The sequence below is a fragment of the Candoia aspera genome, chromosome 14 (assembly GCF_035149785.1).
Source record: "Candoia aspera isolate rCanAsp1 chromosome 14, rCanAsp1.hap2, whole genome shotgun sequence".
NCBI classification, from domain to species: Eukaryota; Metazoa; Chordata; class Lepidosauria; order Squamata; family Boidae; genus Candoia; species Candoia aspera.
The window spans coordinates 11,879,874-11,904,240 of NC_086166.1; the positions used below are offsets into that span (position 1 = coordinate 11,879,874).

The 24,367-nt window shown below is 47.1% G+C and overlaps 1 protein-coding gene across 3 annotated transcripts in view; it reads right to left on the bottom strand.

Moving 5' to 3' along the window:
- Positions 1–2,343: 2,343 nt before the first annotated feature.
- The window catches only part of RHOT2 (ras homolog family member T2), a 32,825-nt gene continuing 10,801 nt past the window's right edge, over positions 2,344–24,367 (bottom strand). For 2 of the 3 annotated variants that reach the window (XM_063315240.1, XM_063315242.1), the window contains 15 exons: positions 21,997–22,050; positions 21,626–21,678; positions 21,328–21,436; positions 20,579–20,680; positions 19,356–19,454; positions 18,152–18,260; positions 17,888–18,008; positions 16,736–16,820; positions 15,766–15,911; positions 15,558–15,658; positions 15,157–15,287; positions 14,261–14,341; positions 14,011–14,133; positions 11,246–11,448; positions 2,344–6,873 (listed from right to left, as the gene is read on the bottom strand). In XM_063315240.1, the coding sequence (XP_063171310.1) occupies positions 6,756–6,873; positions 11,246–11,448; positions 14,011–14,133; positions 14,261–14,341; positions 15,157–15,287; positions 15,558–15,658; positions 15,766–15,911; positions 16,736–16,820; positions 17,888–18,008; positions 18,152–18,260; positions 19,356–19,454; positions 20,579–20,680; positions 21,328–21,436; positions 21,626–21,678; positions 21,997–22,050 (1,635 nt within the window). In that variant the 3' untranslated portion in view covers positions 2,344–6,755. The remainder of the gene's footprint in view (positions 6,874–11,245; positions 11,449–14,010; positions 14,134–14,260; positions 14,342–15,156; positions 15,288–15,557; positions 15,659–15,765; positions 15,912–16,735; positions 16,821–17,887; positions 18,009–18,151; positions 18,261–19,355; positions 19,455–20,578; positions 20,681–21,327; positions 21,437–21,625; positions 21,679–21,996; positions 22,051–24,367) is intronic. The other variant, XM_063315241.1, reaches the window with a different exon arrangement.

A 24,367-nucleotide genomic window follows, 5' to 3' on the forward strand; every position in this document is an offset into this window, starting at 1 on the left:
CCGATTCTCTTGTCCTTTGGGGTAGGCTGGGGAAAAAATCAAAACCAAATGCTCTTTTATCAAATGGAATGGAAGGAGAAAAAATTCACGCGGTGGTTCCTTTATTTATTTATTGCATACACACATTCCGATGAGGGATCCCTGCACGGGGTGGGAGAAGATGCATACTCATTTTCCAGGATGCTGCAGTTGGCAGCAAAGGACCTGTGCTTTCCCCCCTTTTTTCCAACTTGAAATAATTTGCTTGTGTTGACATGGAAACATTCTGTGCTTCTTCCGCAGATGAATCCCATCCTACCCCAAGGAGATGGAATACACACCACACTCAAAAACCTTTGAAGAGGCCTTCAAGACCTCTTCAAGAGTTACTCCTGAATTCCACCATGCAATAGACAGGAGAAAATAATTAAATGCAGGGAGAGTGTGAACATGATCTGTGTTTAATTTAGGTCTATTGAATTGCATTTAAATTCAGTTAAGTCACAGAGTGTTTGCCTTGGTTCCACCTGGAATGCAAATCTTGCCCCGATGGTTTAGCATAATCTGCAAATCTAGTCATTGTGGCTTGGGGCTCTGTGATAACCAAGTCACTGTAGCTTGTTTGACAAACTGTGGTTAAAATAACCTGGCTTACCTTTAACATGCAAAGGTGCCCAATGTGACTATCAAAATATTGCAACCTGTCTCTTCTTTTTTCAATGTTCTATCAGAAACCTTAGATCCAGAAGAACTGAGGGAGACCAGCATGAATTCATTCCTTCCTTCCTTCCTTCCTTCCTTCCTTCCTTCCTTCCTTCCTTCCTTCCTTCCTTCCTTCCTTCCTTCCTCCCTCCCTCCCTCCCTCCCTCCCTCCCTCCCTCCCTCCCTCCCTTCCAGTTTGTATGCCCCCCCCCCTGTCTGAACAAGTGACTCTGGGTGGCAAACAAAATTAAAAATAAAACAATGACAATAAATCAGTATTTGCCTGTTTTCCATGTTGCTTTCTGTAACTCTGGGATTTGATGGCTGGGAGCTGAGAGGCAAAAGATTCCAGCTGGAGGCCTGAAGCAGCAGGCCCGTGTTGGTCAGGATAGCCAGGATAGATGCATGCCTGGCTGTGCAGAAATATGCTCCGTTTAGTATCAATCTACAGCTTCCAGGAAGCATCTTCAGCACCAGGCAATGCTGGCTTCCTTTGAAGGCCTCATCAGGGACTGACTGTGGTGGGGAGGGCATACTGCAGGACATGGCAAAGAGAAAGCACGGATGTTGGCCAAGCAAGTGATTAAACCAGGGGAGGCTGCAGGAAGCAATGGCTTCAGGAATTCTTTCCTTCCAGCAGCTCCACTCTGGATCATGTGACCAGGAGATAGGCAGGCTTAGAATGGAGGCATTGGCAGCAACTCAAGCCAATACCTTGATGCCTTTCTCTTCTCAAATTTAATTAAAGATTTTGAATACAATAGTGAAAGGCACCCTGATGCCTTTCTCATAGGGATGAGCTGGGGGGGGGGGGGCGGATTTTCTCTCTGCAACCACTCTCCTGGATCTGGACTATTTTTGAACTCAATCTTTCCTTTGCTGGCTTCACCTGCCCTGCTAACCCTTCGACGTAGTCCAAACAAGAAGCACAACAATGAATACAGGGTAGTCCTCACTTAGCGACAATTGGGACCTGCAACTCTCTAAGCGCTGGGGTCATTAAGGGAGACATCGCATGACTGCGCCTTGCGATTTTACTTTCACCTTCTCCATTAACTCTGCTTGTTGAAAGCCAGTTGGGAACATGTGAATGGATGCCTGTCTCTGCTTGATTTTTCTCCATTTTCCCCTCCCTCTTGGATCTTTCCCAGAGTAAAACCATTTATACATTCATTAGAGCAAAAGCGATTTTTAAAAAATCTATGCACAGCCACTTAATTTTAGATGCTGCTTTCAGTTTGTGGCATGTTTTTTTGACAAGCGCTTTTTGATCCAGATCAAAACCTCAAGCATTTAAAACTTAGGAATACTAAGATATAAAAACCTCTCCAAGTTACTGCTAGATCATGATTTGGTTGTTAGGCTGTTTCAACGGTCCTAAAATACTTGATTTGCCTACATGCGGCTCTTTAAAGGCTTGTCTTCTCTTCAAGAAACCTAATAGCAAAGCTACACATTTTGAGTTTTCAATTTTTAATTGACAGAGATTTGGATTTGAATTATGGAATCCACGCTCAATTTTAGATGTATAACAGCAGGCTCTCAGGGGCCCAGCCAATGCAGATGGGCATTATGCGTTTATGAAAGCTGTAAATATCCTGAGACAGCCCTCCCCCCTTCTTCCCTCCCCCCAAAAAGCCCCAAAGAAAGCAGACACGAGGATTTGTCTTTTGTCTGCAACCATCTGGTGCATAAAAATTTATTCAGGTCCACAGTAGTTAGTTGAAACTCACACGACTGAATAGAGATGTAGGCTAAGGGGAACCCCGGGGAGAGAACGGCCCCACCGCTCTGTGAAGAGAGGTTTCCCTGCAAAGCTCACTGCTGCGAATTTGCTCCAGGCAGTGGACCCACAAATGCGGTAAGAGACGGAAATACAAAAAAGTTCACCTTGAGCTCGTCTCTGGAAGCAGAGTGATGGGGATTACTGAAATCTGCAGGGAATCCCAAAGGGATCCGAAAGACTCCACATGCAAGGCAACTGGGACATGCCACTCAAGAGTTGCAACGGTTAAGGGCCCACTTCTTTAAAATCTGCCTTGTTATAGCTGACTTTGCAAGGACAATGGTCATAAAGCTGGGCCCAGATGGCACCACTTCCAAGTGCAAATGGATGGATGTTTGGGTAACTGCCCTTCTATTTTAAAAAAAAACACAATGCTCTGCTGAGGAAGCTCTAGGTCTCTCCTAATATGCTAGCTTTCTATGTGTGGTGATTTCTTCCCTACTGGTATTTACTATGGAGGAATATTCAACAGTAAGGCTAAGCTACGCTTCTTTCTCTTGTGGCCCCATCCAGTTCTTTCTGCTCATGAGAACGAAGGATCAAGATCAGGCATGCTTTTTGAAAAGCAAGCTTCAAGGCTAGCAACCACTGAGATAAGGTGCCCGTGGGGGTCCCCAGTTCTGCCAGCAGTACAAATCCTTTCTCCCACCCTGGATGTTTCCCCAAATTCCTTCTCCGATCTTCTCTTTGCTCCTAAGCTGCTACTTGGAGTAAGTAGCATATCTGGGAAGGCTAAGACAGGGCCAGGAAGCAGATAGGAGTTAACTCTCTCCCACCCCCATCTGAATAGCATTCCCCAGCAACTTTTTTAAAAGCTAAAAAAATTAGCAAACCACACTTTTGAAAAGCAGATGGAATGTAAATATTCAAGTCCCTTGGAGTTACCCGTGTACCCAGGAAAAGAAAAATAGGTTTATGGAAGGTAACACCCCCCACCCCCTTTGCTGCTGAATCATGCAACAGAGAGGCAGTCAATTCTGACTGCAGGACTGGAATGATCACAACTGGAGGTCGTGAAGGTCCTCCAACCTGGGGCCCTCCAGAGGGTTCCACTCCCTACTTGCAGAGGTCCAAAACTGAACTATATTCTGGCCGCTAATAGGTGAAGGCTGGACTGAAGCTTGGTCTTGTTGTAAGGAGCAAGAAGGGCCAAGCAGCCGATTGCAACTGGCTGAGGACAAACTGTGTCTGGGGATCATCTAACCTAGTAGAACCAACTGAAGGGCCTACCAAAACAAAGAAGGAATGGAGTGGGCAAGATCTCACCATCAGCAGCAGGCAGACCATGATTCTGGAATGAAAGGCTCAAGAGCTGCTAGGGAATACCCAGGTCCTTATGTGCAAATTCCATAAAATATGGAGTACATTCCAAAATATACATCTGGGAGATGACAGGAGCCTTCTTCTGAAAGTGACTCATCTCTTGATAGATGGCAGAATGAGTTGGATGATGACCTGCTCTTCTCTTAATGATTATCTGAATGAAAAAAAAAATGGGGCCACTCTCCTTGCTAAACCCATTGTCTAAATTTGTCTATTTCCTGCAGACAAAACATACCAGGTGTTCTATTTTGTTCAGCTGGAAGGCAGGAAAGAAGGCAGTATCAGTAGGTTTCGGAGGAGGAGGATGCAAGGAGCTTTTGTGAGAAGGAAGAATCCACTGCAGCTCAGCAGTTGACTTCCTGGCATTAAAAGGCTGCTGTTTGGAATGGATTTCAGAGCGTCAGCTGAAGCCGCAGAAGACAACAGCCAAGTTACGGAAAGGACAAGCAGGAGCCCACAGTCCAGAGAGAAGAATGGCTCCCGGTTTGACCAGGAGGCTAAGGATGCCCTACAGATGACAGAAACTACAACTGAAAAAACTTTGGCAGCCTTGTCAAAAGTTCCCTTTCAGACAGCTGAGCCTTTGAATTCCCACTTTCCGGAGGAAACCTTTTACTGGATACAGATGGCCCCCTCCTGGTTTATCATTCAATTTCTCCATCCCCAAAGCTTCATTCTCCTCCTCCTCCTTTTCAGATGCTTTCTACTCCTTCTCTGCTGTTGCTTAAATACTTCTGGCTTTGCAGATCTCAGTCTAGCTTTGCACTACGGCAGACAAAAAGGAAGAGAGGCCAAACGTGGGGTTCAGGGGAGGGGGAGCATGGGGCGCAAAAGCGATGGGGCGGCTGGTTAGCTGCACGACGTACTGGCGGACATGGGTTTAGACATTTCTGCTGCTGGTAATATTAAAGGCAGTTTTTTTTTTAATGGACGATAAATGCAGACAAGAATTCCCAAAGCAGATATTTAGATTGGATCCTATCCTGAGCTTCTTACGCTACAGCCTGAATCAATGATCCCTGTAGAAAGGGGAAAGGTGAGAAAATAAAATGGGGGGGGGGAAGCGGGTGGGAGAGAGACTTGTTTAAAGTCACAGATCAAAACACAAGGTCACGACCTGGGAACCGAATACTGATGCAGTATTTCCTTGGCACTGATTACGACCAATACGGAAGGCTTCTCTTCACTACGTTAACCTCCCTGTGAGCCATCCTATAAGGAAATGCGAACATTAACCCAGGGTGTGCTGGATGCAACCAGGCAGTTTCTATTTCGGTTCATATATTTGGGGGCAGAGGTCACAACCACGGAGCGGCTGCCTCCTGCTTCCACACACGGCCTGGTTCATCCTTTAACAGCTCCCCGCGTTTCTGGCCGGTGGAAGGGATCTAACCTGGGGCAACCTGGACTTAACAGAGCCCAATCAAGGCAGCAAAGGGCTGCCATCCTAAAGCCAGCAGCAGTCTGGCTGAGGATGGGAAGCTGCAGGCTGAAAGCCCAGAGAAGGAATTCAAGGGAAAAAACCCCACCCACCCCCATCGCAGAAAGGACCAATCGTGAAGTGTGCAAGAACTGCAAAGTGAAAAAAGCAAAACTAAAACTAAAATGAGAAACAAAACACTTCCCTTTTTATAATTTCTTTCTGAGACACTTACGGGACGGCATGGGAACCTCCCCCCCCCCCCCGCCCCAAATCGCGTACATATTTACACAACTATGTTCTGGAGACAAGAGGGAGGGTTCAAAAGTTTGGAAGCGGGCCCTAGCCCCCTAGACAACAATGATGGCACAGATCCATGGGTCGAGGTGGTCTCTTTGACCCCACCTCCCCTCCCCACCCTGAGCAAGAGTCTGGGACATAGGAAGAATCTGCAGATGATTATTTTCCTGGAGCATGGGAAGAAGTGGCGGGGGGGGGGGGAAAGACTTCACCTATTAGACGTGGGAAGGGGCTGCTCCTACAGTGGATCCACGAATCCTTGTGTGTGGGGGGGGGGGGCAAGTCCTAGTTGCTTCCTCAACTGGCTCCCCAGTTGCTGGAGCGGAAAACCTCCCAGAAACGGAAAAACCTTGAACTAGCGCGAGAGACAGACAGCAGACAACCAAAGTCTGTGTTTCAGCTCTCTGGGCTTTACTGAAACCTCTGCAGGCCTGGTCCAGAGGAATGATCCCAACCTCACCAAGGCAAGAGGAGTTCCCAGGCTGCCACAGAAACCACGTAGGGGCCTTACGCATGGGTGTGCCACAAGATTAAAGTCTGTATCAAGAGAGAGAAGTTCAAGCTTAATTCTCCATCTTTCCACAACTCCTCATCCATGGAGGGTCCTTTGTTCTGCGTTTGATCCATTCCCAAGAAGAGGACCTGGGTGAAACCCTTCATTCCCCCGCCCCCACCCCCCCGGAGCTCAAGGATATCCTCCCAAGCGGGAGAGTGAACAGAAAGGCCATCCCAGAAACCAGAGGGCACCACAGAGGAGCAACCCTTAGTCTCAGCTCCTCCCAAGACAAGTCTCTTGATTTTTTTTTTTTTTTGCCAGAACTGCAGTAGCTTCAGCTTCTGAAGAACGTCCAAAGATAGTTTAAAAAAAACAAACCAGAGGAAGCTGAGATATCTGTAGGAGCTGAATGGCCCAGAAAATATCGGATGCTATGGCTTGGCAGGATGGGGGACGTTCCCTGAGTGAGAAAAATGCTAGTCTTTGCTCATGCCGGCTAGTTGACTGCGATGATTTCTGCTGATGCTGGTGCAATGGTCGTCATTCCTGTCTGCGACCTCCGCCCACCCCCCGGAGAAGCTGAGGGGTTAGTCTGTCCTCCAGTTGGCCTTTTGTCTTCCCCTTGCACACTTCTCTTTGGCCTTGCAACGTGCTTGGGGCGAATGGAGTTGGTTGTCTGGACTTGGGTGGAAAAAAAAACCTAGACCAGGGAGGAAAGCAAAGGGAGGTCCCCGTGTCCTCTCCTTACTCTACTTGTTCTTTGACACTGCTTTGTAGAGAGTGACGCCCACAACGGTGGCCACTGCGGCTCCCAAGGCAATTCGGATCCAGAAGGATGAAGCGCCCAACTCGTCGTCGTTCAGGTGCCTGCAAGAGAAAGGGAGCAGATGTGGCCTGGCAACGTCTGGAGGGTCCTATGTTCCTCATCCCATGCATTTGACATCAAAGGTCACGATCAAAGGAGGAGCAGCTTGCCAAGTCCTTGATTCTGCACCATCATGTGCTTTGCCACTCCTATTTACTTCAGCAGGGAGTGTGCAAGAAAACCTCTAGTCTGAGGGTGATCCTCTGAATGAATCTCAGGTGCATGTTGGTGCTTTGGGGATTTCTGAACATAAAAATCTAAGAACAGATCTTGTTTCTCAAAGTGACCGAGGGAAGCCTGTAAGAACAATACAAACACAAGATGGACATGTCCTCCTTTCCCACCACTGCTTCTCTACAACCAGCATTTGGAGGCAACTGCCTCCAACCCAGAGGTTACACTGAGTCTCCGACTGACAGCCCTCAAGAGACCTGTCATCCTCCCTCAATTTATCCAACCCCCCTGAAAGGTATGTAAAGTCAACCTTGATGAAGGAATGGATGAGCCGCTAAGGGAAGAAAAACAACTCAGTCCAAGGAAAAGTGGAAAGTATGAGAAAGAAACTCAAGATAACCTCACCTTGATTCTGTTTAGCATAAGACAGGCAGAGAGGAACTTGTACAGGCTTTCAAAATCTTGCATTATACCCTGCACCAATAAAGCAGAGTCCTAGTAGTCCTTGTGGAGCCTGTTTCCTGACCTGGCCTATCTCAAAGGGCTGACTCCCTCTAAGTTTGTGGCCTTCGCATCTTCAGTACATTAGAACAACTCTGCTGGATCAGGCCAAGGACCCCATCTTGGTCCAGCATTTTGTTTTTTACCATGACCAACCAGATGTCTCTGGGGACCACATAAGCAGAAGATGGAGACCTACTCCTCTCCCACCACTGGTCCCCTACAAGCACTATCTGGAACCATCTGCCTGTAACCCAGAGGTAACATCAAGACGTCAAGGCCCATAGTCCTTGATAGACCTGTTCTCCATGAATTTATCTTATCCCACTTTAAGGGTAACCAACTTAGTGGTGAAGATGTGCCCCACTGGCCTTGGTAAGAAGACCTACTACAGCAGCGGAAAAGCAGCGTTCCCGCAGATCTTTGTCTCCAATGGCTTCCAGAATTTCATTCACCTCCAAGCTTTACAACCTATCCAGGTCAGTGCCCTGGTACGTGATGCTTAATGGACCCTGGCTCACATGGCCTTAAAAGAAGGACAGACAAATGCATGGAGGACAAGAAAGACTGGTCTGCTGGATGTAAATGGAAAATGAGAGCTAAATAGGGCATTTGTATCTGGAGGCACTGTATCCTCTAAATGAGGATATGTTTTTATTTAGGTACTGAGAGGATGCCTTCTTTGTCCCACTGGCTGCTACTTCACTAGATGGTACTGCCATTTGACCCAGCAATGCCCTTCCTCTCTTCAGGGTCTGGAGGGGGGGTATGCTGCATCTCAAGGACCAACCGAAGGAGAAAGGAGTGGATCCCTGGCATTCTGGATCAAGAAGCAACGGGCTTAGAAAAAAATCTGCGAACTGCTCAAGCTCATTAGATGAAGTGTTCCTCTCAAGGTGAGGGGGAAACAGGTCAAATTAATGCAGAGCTTGGCTTTGCAGACAGGCCAGGAATAGGTCTGCCTGTGTCAAAACCTTCCCTTGTACTGCAGGGTGCCCCAAACCCCAAACGTTTGTAGGCATCTATTCAACTATTTGGCTTTCTCTCTGGTTATTAAAATTGAGGAGCACTTTCTTCATCTCTTGGCCTCGGAGCCTCTGTTTTGCAGTCCCCAGAATTTCCAAAGATCACGCCACTGAAATCTGGAGACCAACTGGTGGGAGCTCCCTGTTGTCCTAAAAATGGTCAGAAAGTTAGAACGTCATCCACTGAAGCCTGCCAAAAGAAGCTAAAGCTTCTCCTTCTTCACTGGCACCACTCTTTTTTTAAACAACATTGTGTGACTGCTGGCTGCAAAAAACTTCACACACACACACACACATCCCTTGCCCTACCAGGAGAAATATCAGTGTCATCTTCTTCCTCTTCCTCCTCTTCCTCTTTTATCCCTTTTTTTCATGTACATTTTGGTCAACCCTATTTTCCCCACCACAACAACCCTGGGAGGTGGGTGGGCCTGAGAGAGAGGGACTAGCCCAAGGTCACCCAGCTGGCTTCCATGCCTAAGGTGGGACTCGAACCCACGATCTCCTGGTTTCTAGCCAGCACCTTCACCACCATCCCTGACTGACTTCAGCTACTTCCTACTTTCACATTCCTGAAAACTTTCCACTGGCATCTCTCATCAGGGGATCCTGCCAGTTGAAAACCACCTGCTTCTCTCTCGGGGAAAGGCCCCAGGGTCTCGGCCTAGCTTTGCTTGCAGGCAAGTGCACCCTCTTTACCACGTCAGCTGCCGTTTACACCAGTCCCAGAGTCGACTTCACCCTCCGCAACCGAGACTGCATTCTGCCTAAGCCTAACTGCAGAGGGTGAAGAATGAATATGGCAGCCCTGTTCTAAATCAGCAGGATAGGAAGGAAAGTGGAGCGAAACTGCATTGAGTCGGTGCCCTGAGGAATGACAAGTGGGTCGGGGGAGGGGAGGGGAGGGGAGGGGAGGAGGAAGGAATATAAAGGGGAGGGCGGGGAGGTCGTCAGCTTCGGAATCATCTTTATGGATAACGATGCTTTTGGCATCTGGCAGATGTATTGCCCAAGCTGTGATATCTTTCCACAATAGGACATGCTGCGTATTAAAGCAACCAAGATAAAATTGGATCCTTCTAAAGGAATGGCTGTTATCAATCAACCACCCCCCTTTCCTCCTTCAACATAAATTCCGTTTTTATCACACGGACCCCCTTCCCTCCTCTCTCGCCGCGATGTATTAGAATGATTAAAAACTGGGACAGAAGGAGAGCAAGCTCTGAATGCAAGGGCTGAGATCAACTCCCTCTTCTCAGTTTTATTGGAATATAAATAATGGATTCTCCCCTCCGCACACCCCTGGGGGAGACCTTTACATTCACGTCAGCCAGTGAAATGCAGCGGCATCCCTTGCAAGCTGGGGGCTCGTTCAAGGAATCGACTCAGCTTTGGCTGCTGTGCTGATCCTGCCAAACGTAAAGTGCTGAGCAAGAGGAAGAACAAGACAGGGGTCCAAGAATGTCTACCATGATGGAAAGGCAAGCTTTTGAATGATACAGAACTCTTGTATAATTAAAGTGATGGAACAGATGGAGACACTGGTGTCCTCCACCCAGTGCTGCAAATAGAGATTCCTTGAACGACTGCTTGTCCATGTCATTGCCTGTGAACACCACAGTGGTTATACGGCATATTTTTTTGTGGTGTGCGTGCCTTCAACTCAGTATTGACTCCTGGTGACTGCCTGGACAAATCCCTGCAGTTTTCCTAGCAAGGCTTTTCAGAAGTAGTTTGCCATTGCCTCCTTCCCAGGGCTGAGAGAGAGTGACTGGCCCAAGGTCACCCAGCTGGCTTTGTGCCCAAGGAAGGGCTAGAAATCAAGGTCCTCAGTTTTTAGCCTGGTGCCTAATCTAATTTTATTGTAAACTGCCCAGAGTCCCCCTTTCTTGGGGGAGATGGGCAGTAATAGAAGTTTGAAGAATAAACAAACGAATAAATAATCTGTTGTTGTGAACTCACTACTTCCCACAAGCCACTTTCTGTCATCCTTGGTCCCCACCTTCCTCCTCTCCACCCCAAAGTGACAAGGGTGTAGTAACATCCTTGGATGAATTCCATCGAAGGGGAGGTTGAAAGCTGGCTCTGGATTTTGTGACATTTCAATGGGTCCGAATAAAAGAACAATGCTACTGTTGCTTAGGGGAGCTATTCTGAAAATGAACTGACGCTCCATTTCAGGGTGTGTAAGCAGAGATTCTTCCAGCAATGGCAAGAACAAGGCCATGTAAAGCACTTCCCGGAGGAGAATCACACAGCCTTCATGGCCAAAGCCCCAAGCATTTTTGCACTTGCACAGACCATCTAAGTCAGCCTTTCTCCACCTTCTGACCCTGGAGGAACCCTTGAAATATTTTTCAGGCCTCGGGGAAGGAACCCCTGCACATTCAGGCTCAAAAATAGGCCAGAAGTTACAAAATTATTATATTCGTTTCATGGGTAGGCCTGTAGATATGCATTAACAGGGTTCTTAAACTGAAAATAAAGAATGAAACGTACCTCTTCCATGTCAAGTTGCCCACATTTGAAATAATTTTTTAAATAAATCGTGATCTCCCAGGGAATCCCTGGTGACCTCTCGTGGAACCCTGGTTTAGAAACCCTGATCTAAGTGTAGACGAGTCTCTTTGTCTGCGTGTGCATCTGTTTTGGGGACAAAGGAAGAGATACTTACGGAAAAGTGGCAGCTGTGGCTAGTTTGGCGTAGACGGTGGTGCTGAGAGTGCCCTGGCTGACGCAGGAGAAGTAAAACGGTGGCGGCAGGCGGTGTTTGTAGCAGAACTCGGCTGGGGAGAGGCCGTGTTGGGGTGACGTTTCCGGCAAGTCAGCTTTGGAGGCCACGAAGAGGCAAGGGATCTGCCTGTCCATGTAGTGTTGCTGCAGGGGCCAAGAAGAAACAAGGGTTAGCTGGAAGAGGGGGAGAGAAACTTCCAGTAGGAGAGCAAAGAGTTTTGAAGAATCTCTCCAGGAAGAGCTGTTGTAGTCAAACGTAGCTTCCGTTTTAGACATTCATTCATTAACAATCCTTTAAATATCAGCATCCATCTTTATTAGTCATCACTCAGTACAAAGCAAATCGTGAAGCCAAGATTAACTGTGTTTCTCAACCTTGGCAATTTTAAGATGGGTGGACTTCAACTCCCAGAATTCCCCAGCCAGCTTGGCTGGCTGGGGAATTCTGGGAGTTGAAGTCCACCCATCTTAAAGTTGCCAAGGTTGAGGAACACTGATCTAGGATTCAAACAAATCAAAGGGATACATACAGGGAATTTTAACTAAAAAGAGTATTAGTGTCCTAACAGCCAGGAAACATGCTGAGACAAGGAACTGGTCTCTAATATTTATTGCTAGTACTTAACAGGAATCCTAACAAACTGAAGAAGCGTGGGAAAACCCAGACATATAAACCCCAAGGGTTAAGGCGGTCCCGATCTGTGTCTCTTGGAATGGCTGCCCAATTCCTCAGTGCTACGCACGTGCTTGACAGTCTGGATGGGAGCCCCCTGCTCGCCATCCCTACTCATGACAATTAGGATTAGAAAATGTTAAGACGAATGAGTCAGAGTAATATAAGGATCACCTTCAAAAACGAAACTAACAAGTTAAAATATGTGCCACTAAATAAAGCAGTGAAAACAGCTAAAAAGGATTCAAGGATCGTAGACTTCGCTTAGGCAGAAGCCTTGGATAATTGTTTAAATGTTAACTAGCTTCCCTGAAACACTGTCTTTGCCTTCATATATATTTTCTCTACGTGGAAACCCTGAATATGGAGGTCTACATTTTTATATTGCTTTTATATATACTCTCTCTCTGTGTATATCTGGTCTGTCTGTCTGTGTATTTATTTCCTATCCCTTTATTATTTTAAGAAATAACTCAAGGCGGCGAACTTACCTAATACTCCCTCCTCCTCCTATTTTCCCCACAACAACAACCCTGTGAGGTGGGTTGGGCTGAGAGTGAGTGACTGGCCCAAGGTCACCCAGCCAGCCTTCAGGCCTAAGGCGGGACTAGAACTCTCATACCACACCTGATTGGCTCTTGGGCTGAGAGAGAGGGACCGGCCCAAGGTCCCCCAGCTGGCTTTCATGCCTAAGGCGGGACTAGAACTCTCCTACCACGCCTGATTGGCTCTTGGGCTGAGAGGGGGGGACTGGCCCAAGGTCACCCAGCTGGCTTTCATGCCTAAGGCAGGCCTAGAACTCAGTCTCCTGGTTTCTAGCCCATTGCCTTAACCACTAGACCAAACTCTGTGTGTGTGTGTGTGTGTGTGCGTGCGTGCGCGTGTAACATTTAAAAAATATTTTATATTACATGTTGAAATAAACCTAAAGACTCTCTTCAATCAAATTTGACCCCTAGGGACTATTTCCTTGTCTAGACTCAGCTTTGAAATTCCCTGGCGGTTTCCCATTGAAGGGTTTCTGAGCCCAGACCAGTTTGCTCACGTGCTGTCTCCTAGTGAGACTGTATGTACGTCCACCCACACCCACACACAAACACATATATGTTTTGCTGACATGCTTTCCTCCCCCCTTATTTTATTCTGCATTTTCAGATGTTTTGACTGTTTCAAGAAAAGCAACAGAGAGGCTTCTCTATGAGCAATAGAGGAGGAAGGAAGCAACTGACTAGAGGAAGGCTGGAGGGATGTACAAAAAATCAGTCTGAGCTCTATTTAAAAAAAAAAAAGCTAATAAAAGAAACCTAACTAAACTTCAAAAGACGTTGCAGTTAATTAGAACTTCCAAAAACTTCTTTCATAAAACTTTGCAGCTGAAATTCAGTGGAGATATTAGGGAGGGGGCTCCAGAGAGAGATTGAAAGCATCATGTGGGTTCCTGGGCTTGGCAGCCCTGGTTTATAGCCAGGGCAACAGACAATATGATACAAGGAAAGATCTTGCCAGTTCCAGAAGTAGAATGCGTTAAGGATTTGGACCCTTTGTTACAGAGTCAGCGAGTCTTCAGAGACTATAAATGGCTTGCGTTTTCTTTTTTAAATTAAAGTTGTAGATGGCAGTAAGAAAGTTCCATGAATAGGGTGGAGGGGGGAAAGGGGGGAAAGAGAGAAAGCATGTACTTTCAAAGCCTGAAAAGATGGTGATCTCAGGAATCCAAGAGGCAGCAAATTCATAGCTGCAACAACAAAAAAGGGAGAGTTTTTGTGTGGTGCAGATTAACCTCTGGAACTCACTCTTGCAAGCTTTTGCGTGCATGCATGGGTGGGCCTGGGCACATAGGCCACTAGAGGAAATAGATCTGAGGAAGAGAAAAGTTGTAGCTAGAAATATGAGCTTCTGAATTATGCAGCACAATATGCTGGTTAAAAGATGTGATGAAGAGACAGCCAATGATCTTGCACCAGACTTTGGAGTGCTGCTGCTTCTGAAACCATGGGCTACCTTAGCCAGGGTAGCTGAGTAGAAATGCTCACCTTATAAATACTAGCACAGTAATTAAAAGATTTGTGGTCTGTCGCGTCGTACAAGAAGCAGGCAACGTCACAAGATGCATCAGAGGCCTTTGCAAATTCTACGTCTGCCTCAATCTCGTGCAGCTGCAGAGAAACACAGAGAGGGGATTCACGCTGTTTCTGAACCATCCGATGCTTTCAGATCTAAACACTGGTTCGCCCATCATGCACAACACGTTTTTTTTTAAATGAATCAATGCATCAGACTTACAATTAAATGCTTTTCCTGGCCGTTGACCTGCACGGTGTTAATTGAATAGGATGATCCCCTTCCCTCAGATTCACTTTGGACCTGAAAACAGGGAGGGAGGGAGGGAGGGAGGGAAGGAAGGAAGATGGAATACTGATAATTCTTTGTACCTCTTCCAACCTGATACTTTCTAGAAATGCAGGGAATGCCATTTCAAGGATTCTGAAAATGGTGGAAAATTCTGGGACTATCAATTTTAGTAGACCTGAACATAATCAAGATACACCTTTAGGAGAAGAGGGAATAAGCTGCATTCTGGAAGCCTAGGATGATTTGGGGCCATTTTTTCCAGGGCAGTGACCCTCAATTAGACACTGCACGATCATTTTTTTTAATCCATTCAATTGTGTCCGATTCTCGGAGACCGCCTGGACAAGCCCCTGCAGTTTTCTTGGCAAGGTTTTTCAGAAGTGGCTTGCCATTGCCTCCTTCTCGGGGCTGAGAGAGAGGGACTGGCACCAGGTCCCCCAGCTGGCTTTGTGCCTAAGGCGGGACTAGAACTCTCAGTCACCCAGTTTGTTAGCCTGATGCCTTAACCACTACACCAAGAAATTACTGCCTCTCAAATTCCAAAGACTGGCATGTGGAAAAGGCCAGTGCAGTGTTGTGGTTAAGGCACTGGACTAGGAATGGGAAGGTCCAGGTTCAAGTCCACCTTCCATCCAACAAGCATGGGGCAGAAATGTGGTCTGCCATCCACCTGAAGTACCAGGCTGTGAGCCTAGGGCCTCTTGGGAGGCCCTGATTGTTGATCAAGGATCACCCTGATTCTGTTCTAGCCTGAACCGAAATGTATGCTTTGTTTTTACCTGAATGGAAGACTCATTCAGAAGAGGGGCTTCTCCCCCATTACTTACCCCCACATTCTTCCCTAGAAAGGTTTGCAGGAAAGCAGACTTGCCGGCCCCTTGAGACCCAATCACTTTGCACAGGAAAACATTCCGGTGGGTCTGGCCTTTCTCCAAGTCAATCCTTTTTTCCCGGGTAACTAGAGCAACAGAAAATGGGCAGGTGGGACAGAAAGGATGCTTAAGGAGAAGCCCCTTCTTTCCTGCCTCCCCAACCCATCCTGTGCTGCCTTGGCAGGAACCAGGAGGAGGTGAACTGAACCCCAGGCAGCAGATTCATTCTGCCGGCTCCTTCCACCTTGGCAGCTCACCACAAGAGGACGGGAGACGCCCGCTACGCTGCTGGGGCGGCTGAGTCTCCAGCCCCCAAGAGTTCAGGAGAAGGAGCAGCTCAGTGGGTCACAAGTCACCTGTGATGGCGTGAATCTGAGAGTCTTGCTGAGAGAAGATGGGGTACCCCAGGTAGCCCAAGTGTTCCAAGCAGCGATGGACATCCAGGTAGGCAACCAGCCTGGGGAAACCCAAGCAGAGAAAGAGAAGCGCACCTGTTAGAGGGCCAGGCTGCAGTGGAGGGGAGGGCAAGTGGTCTGACGGGGGGCAGAGAGAGGCTGCGCTTACGTCCACTGGCAGAGGAATCCGTGCAGGGAAAGCAGGCCTTTATCAGTGGTGCATACCGTGTGGTAGAGCTCAGGTCCCCAGGGGATGTAGGGGAACACACTGAAGAAGTTCTGCAGCTCAGTGGGTGAGAGGGCGCCATCACGATCCTACAGGCCAGAGGGAAGGAACAGCCCCTGAGCAGCAGCTCTCCCTTGCTACAGGCAGCAAGCCCACCATGCCTGCAGCAACCTGAGAAGTCCTGATTAAGCAGGGCAGGTTTTCTTGAGGGTATACAGGTAGTCCTCACTTAACGACCACAATTGGGACTGGAATTTCAGTTGCTAAATGAAGCAGGCATTAAGCGAATCCAATCGACTTTACAACCTTTTTTGCGGTGGCTATTAAGCAAATCACCATGGCTGTTAAGTGAACCACATGGTTGTTAAGCGAATAATGCCATTCCCCATTGATTCTGCTTGCCGGAAGCTGGCTGGGAAGGTCAAAAATGGCGATCACGTGACCGCAGGACGCTGCAACGGTCATAAACGCAAATCGGTTGCCAGGCACCCAACCCGTAATCATGTGACCGGGGGACTGATCGCACATCAGTTTTTCAGCACCGTTTTAAGTCTGAGCTGTCACTAAAAGAATGGTCGTTAAGTGAGGACTACCTGTACAAATCAGCTGCAGCGGACATCCCATCTCTGCCAGCCTCTTATTTCCAGCTCAGGAACCCTCCCAAGACCGCACCATCGAAATCCAGTGGCACAATTTTTCACCAATTTTCATAAATGCCCAAAGAAGAATGCTAATGTCCCCATCAAGGTTAATCTATCTAGCACCTCTGCAAAAGGAAGGCAAACTTTTAAAAAAGCATTGTTTCTGGCTGTAGAATGGCCACCCATCCCTGACAAGATGTGGGAACCACAATTACTCTGCCTCTACAGGAAAGAAGTGCACGACACCCTGTTTCCGCCCCTCCGCCGCTTACCCTGTCGTGTTTCTCAAACATCCGTTGCAGGAACTGGTAGCCAAAGTGGTTGAGCTCTGTGGAACAGTCCTGGGGTACCCGGATCCTGAAGGAAACAAGAGCAGAATTTGAGGCAGAGTCTGCATGCCTGATGCATTTTCCAACGACGGGCCACCTGAGAGACCGGAAACTTGGTGCAATGCAACACTGGAATCAGTGCTCAAGAAGAGAAAATGTGGAGTCCTCTGTGTGTGTGTGTGTGTGTGTGTGTGAGTGATGGTACCACACTTTGGAATGTCACCGTAGCCCTGTTTGCACAACACATTTAACTGGATCACGGAAGAGTCAGTGTGTCATGAGAACAAGACAACTGGGTCATCTGACCAACCACTTAATCCCACAAAGGCTAGATTTAGCTGGAAATAATTTGGGCCTGTTTGGGATAAGCGAATTTCTCCCCCGTGTTCTCCAGATCACCGACTAAGTGGTTAACTAACCCTTTCCTCCTTTGTAATTAAGATTATGATCCTAGACAAGCCCTGCAAAAAGGGGTCCTCTCTAGTGACTAACTCTATGGTAACTTTGGTTTTCTCCTCCCATTCCCACATTGGGGGGATGAAAAAAAAAGCAGAAGCACGTGGGGGTGGGCATACTCCCTTCCCCTCACAACTGCCCCACAATGGCCCCGATCCCAACTGCACCACTGCGGATTGCTTTCCCTTAGTCCATCTAAATGATAAAATTAAAACAAATGCTGTCCTCACAATTTCCCTTGGGACAAGGCTACCAGGCTGACAAAAACATCTCTGATAATGTGCTAGTAATATGGGGAGCTGAGGTTAGTAACAAAAAAGGCTTGATCTTGAGAACTCCTTTTCAAAACTCCTTCAAAACTCCTTCTTTCTACTCCGATGCTTTCCAGGAGTGACAGATTACAATTCCCATCTCCTGGAGATGCCTGGAGATCAAGCTGCAGTCCAACCCACCCGGAGATCAACAGGGTGGAAAAAACAGCTTTAAGCTGATGACAGATAAACTCACAAAAGAACCAGGAAGACTCAATGTGGGCTATTTTTCAAGAACATCTCTCTCACATCATCTTTTCCCCAGTGCCATAATACCTCCTCTCTTCCACAGGAACCTAAAAACCCAGGAGGATTAAGACTGACTCACAGCGGGCAGAGATAGTCGTCGGTCAGCTCCAGGGCATCATCGTAGCCAAAGCGGCGGAGAATAGTCCATGTGGTCTCATGGCGCCCTCTCTGGATGAAGAGTGTGTTGAGGAAAAGGAAGCCTGGAGAGAGAAAAGGGGACCCGGTACAGGAGTACTGCTCAGGAAGAGGCAACTGCAACAAACTTGACTCTTCTTAGCCTCTGAGGAGGATTCTGAAATCATCTCCAGGGCCAAGCACACAGAAGGTTGGCTGCTGTGGTTACCATTGAGTGTAAGGCCATTGTCCTGGACGCCATCTGTTGTGTTCTTCCAGACCACCATTTTCACATCTTCCAGAGCCTGAGGAGCCAATGGGTTTCCAAAGCAGGACTTCTACTTCCCAAGAAAAGCAAGGAAAAAGCAGTCACAAAACGTGGACAGCTCCAAAAGAAAGTGTCTGTCCACAAAGAACAAACGGAAGCATCACACTGACTCAGAGAGGAGGTAACAGCTCAGCTGCTCTTGGAAAGCGGTGATGTTCCACATTCAACCTGGATGCATTCCAAATTCGCTCAAAGTCAATGATCTAGGAATCAGGGGACTTCTGGGGATTGCTTTGAGATCTGGAATACTTGGAATGGCCCATTTTGGTGTTACGGTGTTCAGTGATGGGACGTTTCAGACACAGATGTTGAGGGAAAACTCCCCCTTAATATCTGGGCATTATATACTATACTCCCCACCTTCCTGGTCTCAATAGCGTCCACAATTAATTCAGATCTGCCAGGAGCTGGAACTAGGAACCAATCCAGACTGCCTTCTCCAACTGATCCAAGCTCTCCATTGTGCAAACAGCACAGCACTGAAGCTGCACACCCAGAGAAAGTCTGCAGCTCCTCTTCAGGAACATACTACCATTAAATGACTACAGGTAGTCCTCACTTAACCACAATAGGGACCAGAAAACTGGTTGTTAAGTGGTGAAGTTGTTAAGTAAGTCACCACATGACTGAACCTGATTTTACAACAATTTTTATGATGGCCATTAAGTGACTCATTGTGGTCGTTAAGTGAATCATGGGTCGTTAAGCGAATCCAGCTTATTCAATGGACTTTTTTTGCCAGAAACTGGCAAAAAAGATAGCAAATTGCGATCACGTGACCGCAGGACACTACAACTGGTCGTATATGCAAGCCAGCTGCCAAGTGCCTGAATTGTGATCACATGACTGTGGGGGTGGTGTGACGTTTTGCGATGTTGTAAGTGTGAAGCACTTTTTTCGAGGCTGTCATCACTTCGGACCATCATCAAACAAATGGTTGTTAAGTGAGGACTACCTGTATTGAAAGCATAAAGACCTGAAGCTCCCTCAAAGTTACAAATCTCAATATATCCAGTAGAGGCATCAGATTTGGTGCCAACAGACATTCTGAGAATATACGAAGATTTCTGGCTTCTTCCCCTCTCCCCTGAAAACAATGTGGTACCTGGAAATAGTTCAGTTCTTCATCACTTAGGATCTGGTTATTGTCTTGATCAGACATGTTGAAAATCCGAGTGAGTGCTTGTGCACATGCTAGCCTTAACTGAATGAACAGAGGCAAAAGGAAAAAGGTACAATTTTAAAAGGGCAATATGAAGTAGCTACTGTTACCCTGCATTTCCCAGAATGCCGTATCATAGGCACAGAGTGATGGAAAAAATGATGCATAGAAGCTACTTGCCCAACAGTCAAGAACAGTCTTCCCCAAACTGGTGCTCTCCAAGGGCACCAAACTTCTAGAAGGCCAACCTTGTTGGGGAGCTCAGATGAAATTTGGTGGATCTGGAGGCCATCAGGTTGAAGAAGACTATGTTTGCTGAATGTGGGTGCTCTCCAGAGGTATGAGCCCAATTCCCAGAATTCCCCATCCAGCACAACCATTGTTGAGAATTCTGGGAGCTGAAGTCCACAGTTCTGGACAGCAATCAGTTGCGGAAGGCTGGTTCAGTGCCACAGGGTAACAGAATTATTGGATGTACAGTCAAAGGAAGTCAAGGTTTAGCCATATAATTACTGGCTGCAGAAAAGCCACTGCAGCTAGACCTAAACACCACTCGAAGCCATCAACTGTGATTTAACAAAGGACAAGGGCTGGCATTGCAATATACTCAGCCAAAACCAAACCAGTCTTATTTCAGCTTATGCAATGTGTGAACTATGCCTATCATTCACCTCCTGGAAATAGTCCACCCACGCACACACACACAGAGCTGCCTCTTGCAACTGTTAGCTATATAAAATTATGGAAAATTGGAGTGTGCGCGCGCCTTGACTCCTGGCAACTGCCTGGACAAGTCCCTGCAGTTTTCTATGCCAATGACATAGGGTGGGAAAGAGAGAAGGTGCACAGGGGTTTAATCTATCTATCTATCTATCTATCTATCTATCTATCTATCTATCTATCTATCTATCTATCATCTATCTATCTATCTATCTATCTATCTATCTATCTATCTATCTATCTATCTACCTACCTACCTACCTACCTACCTACCTACCTATCTATCTATCTATCTTTGTCTATGTAGGGCTTGTGCTTGAAAAGCAGTAGTTGCTAGAATTCTTTCACTAGGGCTTCCTAACTTTTCTTTAATGAAATTCACTTATCAGAAGTTCTTGTGAGCTTGTCTGATTGGTTCCAGTCCTGCCTGCCATGCAGAGCTTTACCTGTTTCTCCTCTGGATCGTAGAGAGGGGCAGTTGGGTGAAGGACAGCTTTCTGGGCATAGTAGAAGAGCTCAGAAATGTTTTTCAGGTTTTTTGCTGAACACTGGTGTAGAAAGAGGGAGAGAGAAGCTGATTCAGAGACCAGGAATTGCTCATCAGTAAAACCCCAGATATATTGAAAGGGCACTCAGAGTTCCCATTCGGAGGACGCCTACGGAAACAAGCATGGATTAAAGACTAAGAGCGAAGACCCTTTTGTTCCAATTCCCACTGAAGCGAATTTTTTGAGGTGGAGTCATCCAAAAGAGACCACTTTGGGGCATTTTTCTCTTCGTGACATCCATATCTTGTAGAGGAATATATTGTGGGAGGATGAAGAAGGAAGATATTCCTTCAACAAGCTTAAATGGCTGGAGGAATTTTTATCTTCTTACAATAAAGCACGGATCTTGCGCTACAGGATCCTGCCAAGTCTAAAGAAACTTTTTAAAAGCTGAGTCATAAAAACAGAAAAAGCAGCCAAGTGCTGCTCAACAAAGCTGTACCTAGAGGCATAGATAGGGTACTTCTTGTCTATAGGCTAGCCCATAAGGCTTTGGGCCTCTGAAAATGGAGATGCTATGCAACATTTATGGCTAACAGAGCCGAACACATTTTTTTTCTCCTCCCCATGTTAATCTAATCTATATACAAGATGGTAAATATAATAAAGGATGCTATTTCCCTGCCATCATTCACACAGTTCCCCACCTCCACACAGGTCTCAATCTCAGAGAACTGGTTCATAATGGGCAGGATGGTTTCCATGGAGCTCCCAGTGTTCAGGTCTGACTTGTTTCCCACAAGAATGATGGGGATCCTTGAAAAGAAGAAACATTTTGGAGAGACTCATCAAGGATGGCAGGTAGGCTGTGGGTCTGGGGAGGAGGGATTTGTTTTCAGCATGGCATCTGGAAATGTTTCAAAATAGGTACCACATGGCTTAGCTAATGGTGAGAGACCCATGAGGGCCGAAGCACCACACCCCACTTTGTAGGACATTAGGTACCTGGAACATTTCTCAACGCCCCCATTCACCATTGGAATCCATTTTGTCCGAATCTGGGAAAAAAGGAAGGGAAAAGCAAGTGGATGGGAGAACCTCTGCACCCCAACCCACTCCCCAAATTCTAAGAAGATAAGCTCTGGCGTAACAGTTGAGAAGGCACCTAAGTCCAGCCATGCCACCAAGCCCTTTTCCCCCACCTCCAGCCAAGAACAACATCTGTCCAATCCAGCAGATGAACTTCTAAGGAATGTCATGAGAAACAGAAAAAAACCCCAATGAACATTAACAGGGCCTCATATGGGAAAGTCAAAGCAGGGAGAAGCAGCACGATCATGGATGCACGATGGCACCTAAAAGTCCCACAGCATTACCTTGTCAATAGTGGACTCCTCTGTGACGTCATAGACCATGCATACCACGTTTGCCTGCAAGGGAGCAAAATGGGATAGAGTTCTTATGAACACAAGGAAGTCTCCATCTCAAAGCTCTTTTCCAGGTTTTTTTGGTCACAAAGAACTTTCATCCCAATACTGGGCTTAGCACCGTCAACATCAGCCAACTACAGTCTGATCCACTGCTCTAACAAGCTGGCACATTTAAACAGTGCTCCCCATTTACTGAATGCCAGGAGGGCAGGGAGACAGTTCTGCTGAGTGCAGACAGGAAGAAAGATGACCTACTTCACAGACTAGACCCAGTTGCAGTTACAATGCTCTGGCTGCACTTTCAAACAGGAGAACCTGGCTTAAAAGCTTAGAACGTTCCGGGTTCAGTTCTGGTATCTCCCAGGTAGCAAGAGACTTGCTTCCACTCAAAGCACACAGCATGGGGCCTATCATAAACAGAGAGAGGCTGGATACAACTCTGAGGCAGTTAGAAAGGAGCGTAACATAAACTTCCCAACCTGATGGCTTCATTCAATCACCTGGCCTCTGAGATCAGCGAAATGCAGCCCTATCCAGGACTGGCATTCTTTGGAAATTTGCCCTGGCCCTATTCTAGCAAACTAGAATTCTGATTGTGTGTGTGTCACTTTAGATGGACAGTGGGAAATTTAAACAGCCAGTTGAGGTTGTACTGACTGTAGCACCGCAGAAACTAACTACAGAAAGTACAGCTCGGTAAGCCCCTGCAGTTTTTGTATTCTGGAAGCAGTCAGCCATCTAGCTCTGGTTGACTCATTGCCAATCAGAAAGCTTTGCCAATGTTTCCATCAGTGTGGTTCTTTTCTTTCTTTTCATATAAGCAAGAAATCTGCACGCTTTACCTAAGAATCAAGGGCAACTTGAATAACTTCTGGATATCATATTTGAAAAAAAAAGTGCAGGTAGTCCTCAGTTAATGACCACTCATTCAGTGACTGTTCGAAGTTATGACAACGTCGAACAAGGAGACTAGTCTGCATAGTGCGGCCACTGCAGCGTCCCTGCAGTCACGTGATCGCAATTCGGGCCCTTGGCAACTGGCTCACAATTATAATGGTCGCAGCATCCCCACGACTGCCATTTCCTTGTGGCTTCCAAGAAGCAAAGTCAGCGGGGAAGCCGGCAGGAGGTAGCAAATGGCGATCATGTGACGTTGCGCTTAATGACTGTGGGATTCACTTAATGACCCCAACTGGAACTGCCGTCATAAGTAGGTGTGGTCATGTGACATTGCACTTTATGTCTGCATTGCTTAGAGATGGAAATTCCATTCCCAATTACTGTTGTTAAGCGAGGACTACCTGCAAAAAAAAAATAGTGGGGGGGAATTACCACTTCATCTTCTCATCCTTGCAGCCCTTGGGGAGAGTTCTGATTGCAGATTAAGAGTCTGTACAGCCTTCGTAATTTCAACATCTAGTCAGTCTTACCTCTCCAAAGCTTTTTGTATGATCTTGTTAGAGACAGAGGTCACAGAAGCCTGCAACTTTTTGAGCTGGCTAGTAACAAACATTGGCCTAAGATAAATTCAGGAGTGGGAGCAGATATAGGTGTATATATATATATATATAAGAGGTAGGATTAGGGGCAGCCTTGATCTCTGCCTGCCCCACCAACAACTGCCAGGGATATGACCTCTTCACACAGACACAACCTCTGAAGGGAGGTACTTGAGATGACCTGGCCTGCCGACAATACCACAGCAGGCTGATACTGGGCAGTGCCAAAAACGCCCGTCACCCAGAGAAACTGATTCCACTACAGCAGAGGGAGGGGACGAAAGCAGGGCGACTGTCCTGAACAGCCAGGGCCACCAGGTGGCTCTTCCATCTGGTTGTTCAACAGTGGTCCACTGGGGCTGCAGCAAAGAGAGAAATGAAAACTCTTGCCACGTTGAGAGTGGAGAATGGAGGGCCCTTCTTTTCCCACCCCGGCCCCTCTTGTTTTGTGTTGTGCCACTTCAGACCGACACCCACGTCCAGGACTTCTTCTAATTCACCGGCCCCTCTGCATAAAGCGCAGAGCAGAAGTGCCCTAACCGAAGAACTGAAAATGCTAACTTGGGCTAATTCTAGACCACAGCCGGAAGGGAATGCTCCCACCTTTGTCTGCCCCCCAACAGCTGATTCTCAGGCCTTGTGGGCTTCCCAGGGAAAGAAACGGTATGCACAGTAGCCCTGTTGAAGCAGCGATCCCTGCTCTCGGCAAGGAGGGGGGAATGCCTGGCCTGTTCCTCCTCTGCGTCTTCCCCTGCCTGGGTCTGCCTTAACCCGCTCAGTTAAATCTCACGCTGCTGCTGCTGCTGCTGACATGCATG